This window comes from Galeopterus variegatus, unplaced genomic scaffold, assembly GCF_000696425.1.
Source record: "Galeopterus variegatus unplaced genomic scaffold, G_variegatus-3.0.2 Scaffold2101, whole genome shotgun sequence".
Classification (NCBI taxonomy): Eukaryota; Metazoa; Chordata; class Mammalia; order Dermoptera; family Cynocephalidae; genus Galeopterus; species Galeopterus variegatus.
Window position 1 is genome coordinate 304,175 of NW_007728212.1, and position 12,480 is coordinate 316,654.

A 12,480-nucleotide genomic window follows, 5' to 3' on the forward strand; every position below is an offset into this window, starting at 1 on the left:
CCACAGATATTTGGAACCTTTCTTAAATTATGATTAATGCTAATACCAGAGTGTGATTTTAAATAAAACCTTGAGTTGCCCAGGTGAAAGCCTCCATTCATTCTTGTTCCACATCTAGGTCAGTCAGTGGGAAGCTTGTATGCGCCTACTGTAACAAAAATCTGGGCAAAGGAGCTGCCATGATCATCGAAACCCTGTGTCTTTATTATCATTTACAGTGTTTTAAGGTGAGACTGAGATAAACAGCCTGCAGGCCTGCAAAGCTTTGCTTGGAGCGCGCATGGCTTCTTTGAGCCACTGAATGTGGACGTGCCACTAACAAGCTAGATGCTGTGTTCGCCAGTCTGTGCTGCGTTTGAATCACAAATTGCTCGCTACTACTTAGTTCTCAAATCTTGAACCTTGTTCTAAAAAGCAGATCTGGAACACTATGCATTTCTTATCTCTAATCTGTTAGAATTCTATAAATAAAATTTTGTGTGCATAAATGCTTTCTCTAAGATGCTGTCATAGGCACATTGAAATATAATTTTCCAGTGTTATTAATTGCATGGGGACGTGCAATTATCACTGTGAAAGCCACCTTTGAATAAGGATAGTATGTAAGGAAAACCTCTGTAGATATTTTTATAATTGTACAACCTACTTATACCTGATAGGTTTTTGCACATAAAGAGAGAACTAAGGCTATAATTGCTTGGTTTGCATTACCTGTCTCTAGAGACACATCTGTTTGATTTTTGAACTTGCACTGGGCCAGAGAAAGGTTCTGGTTCTTGATCCTGGTGTCCTGCAGAACACAGCTTGTTTAAGCTCATACATTGCTGGCTTGGGCTGTTCCTTAGCAGATCAAAATGAGTCAAAATAATTGGGGTTTGAGTGCAGAGAACTGAAATACCCAGCTTTGAAGTGAGGTACCATGTGGAAACACCTGCCAAACTAGTGCAGTGGGGATGCTGGGAGTGGCCCACCCCAGAGTGGAGTGCCAGAAACCTTCTTCATTCACTTTGGCCAGTTCTCTCATGTGGCGCCTTACCCTCTGTTCCCCTAGGGGGATGAGGACTAAATTTCTGTAAGCCAATCAGCAGGTCATTTATACTTTTTTTCCTGGTATATTTAGAATGATCATCTTGGCTCTTCGTACTGGCTTTATGAATTCTTTAAATAATGTCATATCTGGCAGGCTTGATTTTCATTTACTAATCATCTTTTGCCCCCCCCCCCTTTTTCCCTTTGCTTAAATGTATCTACGAGCTTAGAAGCTGCATTCTACTCCCCCCCGCCCCCGTTCTGGAAGTACCCCAAGCTTTCTTGACCTGACTTATTGTGAATACTCTTTATTTTTTTGTCCCCCAGTGTGTGGTCTGTGAGCGTGCCCTCGGATTCTCTTCCTCAGGATCTGAAGTCAGAATCAGGGATGACCAACTGTACTGCAACAACTGCTATCTCAGACTCCAATGTAAGAGAGCAAATCAGAGAGAAAATTTCTTGTCTTTTAAGGAGACCACGGGTTCCTATGAATTTCCCTGAATCTGCAGCTGTCCCCCACTCAAGTTCACTGCCTTAGGATTTCAAATTTCAGGAATCTTAATGTGCTCCCTCCAAAGAGGGTGTATAGTGAATAGGTCACTGTTTAGGGTTCCAGCCACAGGGGTGGGTTGTGGGGCCGACGAATTGGAGAGGATATGTGTCCAAAAGTTAGGACAGTGTGTTTTGTTGTCTGTCTAGGGTCTGGAGAAACCTCTAATGACTCAAGAATATAAACTAAAATAGTTAAAATGAAACTTCTATGTAGGCCATAATGTGTTTTTTGACTAAGGATTGGTCTCATTCAGCTTATTTTTCATCAGTGGGTTTGATTATATGATTTATAATGTGACCAACTTTAAAAACTGTCATTTAAAAGAATAAGTCAGTTTATGCTGTAATGTTAATATATAATCATATATCAATATATATAGTGTTTTTAAAAAGAGAGCATTAATTCTGATTATTGCAGTATTACTTTTGGAAAAATTGAATTTTTTGGCAACTTCAAGTGCAACTTTGTGTCTAAGCATGAGTTTGTGTGTTATAAAATGTGGAATAGCATAATTAGGTCGTGTATTGTTTGTAGTTACAGCAAGACAACTGTTATTACTGTTTATATTTTGAACCTTGATGCTGGTAACGTGTTTCTTCCTTATTGTGAAAGGGTGTTACAAGTGGTATCAGCAAAACCATTTGCTTTTGAACTCTGAGGTATTTATATAGCCCCTTACGTGAAGAGTGCTTTGGAAATGATTCAAGCCCACTCAACTCTCTCTTATCTGTTGGTGGGTTCTGTACCTTCTTACCCCAGCTGTCCAGTTTTTTCCTGGAAGCTGACAATGAGGTTGGAGAATGTCAAGGCTGGGCATGTACAGCAGGGAGTGTGTGTATGTGTGTGTGCTTTTCTCTAATCAAATTCCAAAGCCAAATATAATTGATTTTTGGAATCATCATTGTAAAATTGCCCATGCCTTTTCTCTCCTGCAATACAAATAATAGAGAGTTGAGTGTAATTTATTTCTATATTAGCAGTTAATTTTTACTCCATTTTTACAAGTAATTCTAGAGCCCAGAGGCTGCAATTTGCTGAGCTTTACTAAGAGTGAGTGACAGGTGACTCTTTCTACCTCACTGGGCCACTCTCTGAGTGATGACTGCTATATATCCCAGGTGGCAGTATTCGTGTGTTTCTGAATCTAAGCCCTTTTCTTTCTTCTCTCTTTGCCTGATCAGCTGGACAGCCAACTGCCATGTGATGTAAGCCTCCATACGAAAGCACTGTTGGAGATAGAAGAAGAGGTGGTTGCTGCTGATGTAGATCTATAATTATGTGTTGTATGTCTTTTTTGCTCTTTTTTAAAACATAACTTTTTTTTTTTTTTTTTTTTTTGCCTCTTTGGATTACATAGGACCATTGTAGTCTTGATAGAACCTGTTATTTTTGTTGTGTATTTATAAGAAGGTAATTATGTGTGGGGAAAAGTGAAGTATTTACTTTTTGAATGCAGCATCTTAAAATCACAAGGGAAAAAATAAGAACTGAAAAATGTTTTTGAGGCTGATATGATCTAGTTTGACTTTCTAGTGATGTTTCGAAGAGGGTATTTTATTGTGTTTTTTAAAGGTTCTTAAACACTATCTGAAATAGTTAATATAATTGTGTAATTGCTTTTGCTCTGCTTATTGTAACGTATACTAAATTAATGCAGAACCACATGGAAAATTTCATTAAAATTCACTCCCAAATTTGCTTTCTGCATCCTTCTTTCCACCTACATAATATGATTTTTAAAATTTACCTTATGTAACATGTTATTTGCTTGATGAAGGGAGCTCTATTTTCTTCACCGGAATTGTTGCTAAGCAATTGCCAATAGAAAACTGCTTATTTTTATTAATGACAAATAACCATGGCTTGTATACCACAAGTTTTCCCCAGAAACTAGTGAGCCTTTCTGTTCAGCTGCATTTGTAAATAAACTTGCTGGTGCATTTAAGGAGTGGTTCTTTTTTCTCTGTGTGTGTCTACCTTTCAGGCCTTTTAAGCATATTTCATTATGGGGCCTTTCTTGATATTATGTTTTATTTAGCAGCCTCACTAAGATATAATAAATTGCCCATATTTAAAGTGTACAATTTGACAAATTTTGACATGTGTACCTGTGAAACTATCACCACAGTCTTGATATTTTTGTTAGAAGTGAAAACTTTTAATGAGGAACTTAATTTGTATTTTGATGAAGTTATGTTTTGTAATACAATACATTTTTATGGTAAGAGGTGTTGTGGATGAATTGTTGGATCATTTGAACAAAATCTTTGCTTTGAGTGAATAACAGTGAGTTTAGAAAATCTATAGAGCAGAAAAAGTACTCTTTCATGTTTCAGAATTCTGGAGTAGGAATGCAAGAATACAAAACTTTTGTGTGCTTTGAGCAAAAATATAAACTTGCTTCAATCCTTTATAATAATGTAAGATGAGTGGATAATTCTAGGAAGTGAGAAATGTATTAGAATAGGTTTAAAATATGTACATAAATGTTAATGTGCGAGAAAATTAAAAATCTAGAAAATTGAAAAATCTAGTTTTGTGTAGTACTTATTATTTATTTCTGATTGTTTATTGAGGAAAGTTTGTCCAATGCCTCAAAGCATAAAGAATATAATTCTCAATCCTAAACTCCAAAGGCAGGAGCTCTGTGTTTAAACTAGTTCTACATATAGCATTTATCCTGTGTTCTTAGTTAAAAACTGGATTTCTCTGTGTTCCTAAAATCATTTCTAAAATCTTTTAAAATCTTTGCATAGTGCTCCATTGTTTGGTGCTACCGATATTAATTGATAATTCCTGTGTTATGTACATTTTCAGTTGCTTCTAATATTTAAATTTTAATATATATGTGTATATTATGCATATAGACACGTTCCTAATATAAATTCTCTAATGGACTCTCTAAGATCATATCTCTATTTCTTTATATTATTTTTAGAGACGTGAAATTATTGGCTCAGAGATTCTGCATTTTAAGGTTATTGGAGTCTATTGAAATTGTCTAGGCAAAAGATGATGTTTGCTTCAACAGGGTAGGAGCGGGGGAGGCAGTGAGGGGTGGGAAGGTTAGTTAGTATGTGTGTGTATATACAGGTATCTTGAAGGTGAAGCTGATAGAATTTAATGATGAAATGGTTGTCGCACAAGAGAAAGGGAAGAGTCAAAGATGAATCTGAAGTATTGGCCTGAGGAGCTGGAAAAATGGAATCTCCCGTCTCTGAAATGAAGGTTATGGATAGAGCACATTTGGAGTAGTGGGGAAGGAAGATCAGAGGGTCAGATTTTAAACATGATGAAGTTAAACAGTCTACTAGATACCTAAATGATGGTGTAGAGTAGTCAGCTGGCTATGCAAGCCAGAAGTCCAAGCTGGAGATATAAATGTACAGTCATTGATGTACAGATGAAATTTAGGCTGAGAATCAGGAGGACATCACCTGGATTCTGGCTGTAACTAGAGCAGAGATGTTTGAGGTCTGAGTCCTGGGGTCCATTAGCATTAGAGGTCAGAGATGCAGAAAAGTATGCAGTGAGTTGGAGAAGAACCACATCTCTGGTGGCCTGGAAGCCAAGACCTTTTTTCAAGGAGAGTGAGACCTATTGTGACATACTTCCCACAGATCCAGTAGAATGAGGACAGAATTGACAACTGATCAGTTTGTAATGTGCCTCTTCTGTGATCATGCACATATCAATGTTGGTGGATTGCCCTTCTCAAAGGTTCTATTGGGGACCCTTCATGTGTACAATACCTAGCTCGGTTTCCAGTGCCTGCAACCTTTAGCTAAATGGCCATGATGTTGTGGCCTTTTCCCAGCAGTATGTACTGAAGGAGAACATGGAGAGCCATCTCCAGGCCACATTCTGTCATCAGTCTCCATAATACTTGTGTATTAGCAACTGGAACTGCACTTCCGAGTACGTTGTGTGCCACCTCATCACACGTGGTCCTTCCCCTCCTCCCCCTCGCCTGTAGTTTCTGGGGGGTCTCAGAATATTGCAGAAAGAAACGTATGGGGTTGGAGCTGCACTGGCTGCCTCGAGAGGCAGAGCCAGCCAGCTGGTGGCATTCCCGCTCTGCCGTGTTCTGATACGGAGACTTTGGGTCTCTTGGCCAAGATGTAGGCCATGGTCACTCTGCCTCATTTCAAGCTACAAACAAGCTTTCACCCTTAATTTATAATTCACAGTTTAGCTTCACGGTAGCTGATGGAAATTCCTCCCAGATTCTAGCATTGGATTGCCAGTTTTAAGTCTTAGTGCTAAGAATTTTCATTATTTTCAAAGTCTTTATGTATTCTTTGTGGGAAGTAGGGAGAAGCTGAGTCAGAAATTGCTGTCTAGACACCAGATGAAGGCATTAGCAAGTTCTGTGCTTGAAAATTTCATAAATATTCTCAAAACTTACCTCTTCATATCCTTGACTTAGAGAGTCAGTAGGTACAGATGTATTCTCTAGCCATTCATTTCTTCAGTTACACACTTGACAATTACTTGTGCTTATGTATGTAAGTAATGAATGGTATGCCTCTTTCTTCAGTGTACTGAGCCAATTGGGAACCTTTACTGGAGGTAAGGGTCAAAAATATCCGTTTCATTTTTGTTGAGAAACATCCTACTTCTTCCAGTTGAGTTGAGCTCAACAAGTGAGCAGTGAAGAGAAGAGCTCTTTGTTCCCATGTTTGTGGCTAACCATGTGGAGGAGAGAAGACTCTGTGTGGCCTGTGGACAAGAAGTTCAAAAGACGAGATCAAGGAGCGATCAAGGGTTCAGGCATGTGTGAGTTGTGAGTGGCAACTTCTAGCTTCAGTTTGTACCAAAGAGGGTGGTACATTCATCAGTCCTCCCTCTGTGGGAACACAGGAGTGAGAAGAGTAGAGAGAAGTGATCATTTCTTCTTCCAGTATTTCTGAGAAAGCAAATGTTTGTTTCATGGGTTGACACAAACCTAGAGAATGGGAGATGGTGATTTTACCCCCTATATATGTTAAGGCATGGACCTTCCTCAGTGCTAATTCAGGGAGGAAAGTAGCATGAAAATTAAATTTGTTCTGTTTAAGAATTTAATCTTAGCATTTTACTTGAAATGTTCACAGAGAGAAAACTAGCAGAAAGAAAAACTGTCTGAATTCCAATGAATAGGTATAAAATAATAAAATAATCACTGATTGTTCGAGTGGAGAGGTGTGTCTAATAGGGTGTGTCAGGGTTGGGATTTTACTTGTTTTATTTAGTACTTTAACATCCTTCCTCATCATCTGGAAGCGGGATTAAAAGGCATGCTAACACAAGTCCCAGTTCTTGCCAGGAAAAATGGCATTAAAACTGATTCCATGCATAGTGGGGCAGAAAAAAGCCAACTTCCAGATTCTTTTTCATAAAACGTATAGGTGCTGGGAGTATATGTGATGAATACAAAGCAGTCCTTATTCTTGTATAGAGGAAAGAGGCACATATCCAGAGGGTTTGAGTACATAGTAGAAGAGACCAGGGCTGTGAGAGAAACATAGCATGTGAGAATCCAGGAGTCATTTACTAAGAGAGTAGTAGCTATTTTACAGCAGAGTTAATATTTGAACTGTCTTTAAGGGCAAATACAATCTTGACAGAGCATGTGCAAGGAATAAAATACTATTTCTGAGTTGAGATCAACATCCCAGTGGTTCTTCCGTTACTTTGTGTTCCCACCAAAACCTTTCTCAGTTTGGCCTGTTTTGCAGAGGAATGAGCAGATCAGTGGATATGCTCTGTGTGATAACATATCCCTGAAGTGGTGGAGATGGTGAGGCCTGCAAAAAGAAATTAGTAGTTGGGTGAGAGATCCCAATGCACCAACACGAGAGGACTCAGAGAATAACTCTGGGACCTCAGGCCTGGGTAGTTTTAGTCTGGTGTTTGTTGAGAGAGGAGTAGAGTTCTGTTTTGGACAGAACATACTGCAGGGATAACAGGCAGGCAGAAATGTCTAAAGGTAGCTACAAATAGGGGATTGGGTTTAAATAGCAGAGGAGGAAATAATATTTATTAATGTGTCTCTGTATGCTCAAACTGACTTAAATATAAAGAAGTTCGTTTCCTCATCTGAGAGGAAGTCAGGAAAGTTGATTCATCCAGCAGTTCAATAATGCCGTCAAAGAACAGTATAGTTTATTGCAGGCTGTTTGGCCATCCACAACTTTGGCCTGATCCTAAGGTTAGTTGTTACCATGGTTGCGAGATGGCTGACAGTCTTCATGCGTCCTTGTTCTTGAAGAGAGACTTGACTTCTCTTTGCTCTCAAGTGTGTAGGAAAACACAGAAGACCTCAGCAAAATATCTCTCTTCTCACTGGCCAGATTTGAGTTTTTTACCAGTTTTTGAACTGAGGGTCATCCCATTCTCATGGCAGTCAGGACCTTCTTCAGTGAAGGTCAACTTATAATCACGTTATTGCTAATCGATGGGGGTATAATGGGATTAATGTTGGGGAGTCCACCACAATGTTTATCACAGTTAGCTTTTATAAATGCTCTCGAAAAACATTTACTGAGTGCGTGCATTATGCAAGACCCTGCCTTGTTTTCAATGAGTTTAAGAAGCAACGTATAGGGATCCGAGAGGGGACAAGCATATTTCCTTTGATTGTACCCAACAAGAATTTAGTGTGGGAGAAGTTACTTGATTGAAAAATTGATGTGCTTAGCAAATATAAAAGATCAGCTTATGGTAATGATGAGGTGAAAAATTGGGAACCTGGGTTAGTTGTGAGTACTTGCTTAAAGTGTGAGAAATATCTCATATTTTTTCAGGTTTCTCATATAACAACTCATGAAAGCAAATCATAGATTAAATATTCATCCTTTTATGATTAAATTTTAAACACTTAAGGTTACAGATTTTACATACTTGAATCCCATGGTATTGTTTAACACATTTAGGTGACCTTTTAAGTCTCTTGATTATTTTGTTTGACAGTTCTTTGTGATGCTCTTTAATAATTACATTGTAAAAATCTTCAGAGAGCTCTTTGTGAATAGTTGGATATTTTTCACGGCATTAATTCTGTGGAAGATTATTATAACTCCTTACTATTAAAATTAGATCGGAGAAGAAATAAGACTTAAAATTCCATAGGAGAGGCCTGTTAGAATATGGAAAATGATGCAGCAGTTTTTTTCTAGGATAAGTTCAGGCTTTTAATGTACAAATTTTATGTGCTACTTGCTGTTACTTCTTTCTTTTTGAAACTAAAATGCTTTATTAGTTCTGTAATGAATTCGGTGTCACAGACCCACATGTGAGGTATTGATCTGCCTTTGCCATTTCAGGTTAAACAGAGAGTTCCTCTGTTTTGTCAGAAGCTTGTTTGCTCTTTCAACCTTTTGTACAGCAGCAAGAAAACGTCCATCAAAGACAGGCAGAAGAACTCCTGGTTCAAGCCCTCCAGTCATGTGTGCTCTTGAATCCGTTCCTACCTCCAAATCAGACCAGCTGTCTAGGATCCCTTAGGTGTAAAATGCTGCATTTGAGGCTGTCTCAAGTTCAGATATATGATGAGGTTTAGAATGTCCACGATGCCTTCATTCGGTATATGCTGAAGTCTTTGTCTCAGGAATATAGCTCCCAGCTGAAGAGGAGACCAGAGCGGGCAGCAGAGAAGATGGGAAAGAGCCTCCTCAGTTCATCTGACCAGTGTTTATTGAGAGCTTCCTATGTGCCAGGGTTGTTAGAGGTACAGTAGCAGGTGTGGTATTTTCACACTATTAAGTTCAGCTACGAGAATTAACATTATTTTTTCTGATTGAACTTAGTATCTACTTGTAGCCCATTTTATCTGAAGGCAGGCCACTCAAATCTAGTTTTATTTACTCACTACAGCTTCTTCAGATTTAAATCCAGTCAGATTGGGGTTTTTCCTGTGTCCCTCATCTTTCCCATGAGTGCCATCTAAGTGCTGAGTATGTTTACATAGTGACATTGTCATGACCCTGCAGTAGGCCTGTGGAAACCCTTTGTTCTCACTGGTTTCTGGACCTTTGTTCACTGTAGCACCTATTGTCCTGTCTGGTCTCTCTACTTGGTTAGTGCTTCATGATGGCCTCCACTGGGGCGTCCCCTTTCCCATCTGGCCCAGGGCTAGGTCTATGCAGTACAGCTCAGCCAGTGTTCAGCTTCAGCATCTGTCCCTGCATCTCAGCATGGGACTCTTTTGGGTTAGTAGGCCTGCTCTGCCCAGCAAAAGGCCATTTCTACCCCAGATCCTTAATCACATATGCAAAGTCCCTTTGCAATATAAGGTAACATATGCATATGCACAGGCTCCAGCAGTTAGCATGAGAACATCTTTGGGGTACATTATTCAGCATACCGAAGTCGCTTGGATATTTTTCCAACTAAAAACATGAATTAATGTTTTCCCCTTGTGGCTCTGTTTCTTTAAAGGCAGTACATAATATGATTCTGATGGCAAATATTGATATATTTTTCTCAAATCATCCTTATAAATGTGTGCTCATCACTAAAAGATAGCAAAACCCCCACAATCTCTGTACACTTAATTTTCAGTGGGATAGCAGTTGTTTCAAAGACCTCTACAGTATCTGTTGTGCCAAGTATATAGCTCATTTCTTATGGTAGTGGTGTCCAAAATGAAGTGCAAGATGATCCACTGAATTGGTAGGAAGAACATATTAGAAGACTTATATATATTTTTATGCTTGAAAATAGAAATGTCAGGCTTTCCTGATGTTTCATAGAAGGGTTGACACACATATGCCTGCCCTTATGGCTGTTTGTCACTTGCGGCATAGAGAACCTGAGGCATCCTAAGGGCTTAGTGAGAGCTCCACACTGGAGGGGTTAACACTGGCGCCCTCACTTGGTTAGCACACTGTGAAGGATTGCAGTTTACTGTGTTATCACCTTGCAAGCAAGATTTTAAGCTAAGCATGAAGAGCATGTAGAAACCCCCCTACAGTTTTTTCCAGCAACGTTTAAAGTCTAGATTTAATCCCATCATGATAGGACGTAATATGCTAAATATAATGATAGGTGATTTAGAAGCTGCTTTTGAGATTTGATTTTGTGGTAGCAGTTGATAGGCACATACCCTTGCTCTTCCTTTTGAGGTTAAAATGGGTGAGATAATATATGACGATAATATAATGTACTGAAAATATTATGGAGATTCCTTTGTCAGCAAATATTGCTGAAAGAGGCACAGAAAACATTGCCGAAGTCAAGAAGAAACAATAGGAGAACAAATCGGTGTGGGAGGTTTGCTACATAGAACAGGCCTCTCCATTATATCTCAGCCTATGGTACTTGCTAAATTCGGTTTCAGTGGTGAAATACAAGAAAAACTACTTTATGAGCCATCAGAAGAAAAACATTCCAGAAGACAGATACTCAACAGTAAATTACTTCTTTATTAAAAACGATTTATGATAAAACTGTGTAAGCTTAGCCATTCATGGAATAGCTGTTTTGGTATAAAAAAGAGATTCCAGAATAAAGTTACAGAGAGCCTTATATATTATTATCATACTATTTTTACTGCATAGTATTGCAAGTTTCAGCTTCAAGTTGAGGCCAGAAATTCACAAATGTGGTTAATCTTATCAAACAAGATCTTTGCTAGAGTAGAATCACATTTTGTAATGAGATAGGGAATGACCATGAAAATCTTTTTTTGCTACATAACTATTTGTTGGCTTTGTTTTCATTACTTTGGCAGTAATTGAAGATGTTACATTTTTTCTTTTGCAAAAAAAAAAAGTGTTTTAAACTTGTTGCCCTTTTCCCTTATAAGTGGCTGTATGTAGTTTTCCTAGTAGGTATTTAAAATAACAAACATAAACTTAGTCATCTTCTTGTAACATAAAGCTGACATTTTAAAAATGAATAAGAAAATAACTCTTTTGAAAGAACCATGTTATAGGGAGAATATTTTGAAAAATGAATGTTTAAAAAGCTTCCATCGTTATGGTTTTGTTGCAAAAAACTAAATGCTTCATGCATAAAAAATTCTCATTGGAGACTAATATATTTAAAATATTTTCAAATACTATAATTTCAGAAGAGTTTGAACAAATTTATTAAAATATAAACAAAGGGAAGAGTCTAGTGAGTGACTGTAGTGAGATGGAAATTAACTAGTTCATTTTTAACCAAACCTCTGCTAAACTGATTGATGACATTGAACAATAGGTGCCATGACTTAGTAAACCAGCCAGGGACCAACTCCTTCCACCTGTACCTGAATGCCTTTGTGACAGCCATGTGGACATAAGCTCACAACGAAATCTTCCTATCTCTCTTTATCACCAGCCAAGGTATTTGTAAAAATATTCAACCATATTGTTTTCACAAAGATAGTAAGAAAAAAAAAATTGAGAGAGGAAAGTTTGGTTTTGTATCAGTAAATTCTTAACATTACTGCTTTTTATATTTCTTTTTATCTTTTATTTTTAGCATATTTTAATGATGTACACAACATTATTATATAGTGGTTATATAAGATGTAAATGTAAATATGCATCCGGGGGCTATGTTCTTTATTTTTTTCTAAACTAAGGTTTATTATTTTAAAAAGTGGGATTAAAAATGTTTATAGTCCTGGTAAACTGAAAGCCAGAGAAGTGAAGTGAATTGAAGGTGTCTCAGACAGGGCACCTTCGATCTTTTAATTCCCTGTTTGTGGTCTTCCCGTCTTACAACCTTTTAATGTATTCTTAGGACTCTGTGTGAAGGGGATTGTATTAAACACATTGACTGGCACCTGCTGCAGAACTGGAGTGTCAACAGTGGGACTCACTCTTTGGTATAATACACTTGTAGAAACAAACTCTCAGATGCACAAATCTCAATGCAAAAAGCTGATGTTCAGATAAAACACTCAGTCTCCCCCTAATTTTGTT

The 12,480-nt window shown here is 38.0% G+C and overlaps 1 protein-coding gene across 1 annotated transcript in view; it reads left to right on the forward strand.

Moving 5' to 3' along the window:
* Positions 1–3,527, forward strand: part of LMO7 (LIM domain 7) — a 208,288-nt gene extending 204,761 nt beyond the window's left edge. The window contains exons 28-29 of the mRNA XM_008580452.1: positions 1,357–1,459; positions 2,764–3,527. Of these exons, the coding sequence (XP_008578674.1) occupies positions 1,357–1,459; positions 2,764–2,856 (196 nt within the window). The 3' untranslated portion in view covers positions 2,857–3,527. The remainder of the gene's footprint in view (positions 1–1,356; positions 1,460–2,763) is intronic.
* The last annotated feature ends 8,953 nt before the right edge of the window (positions 3,528–12,480 follow it).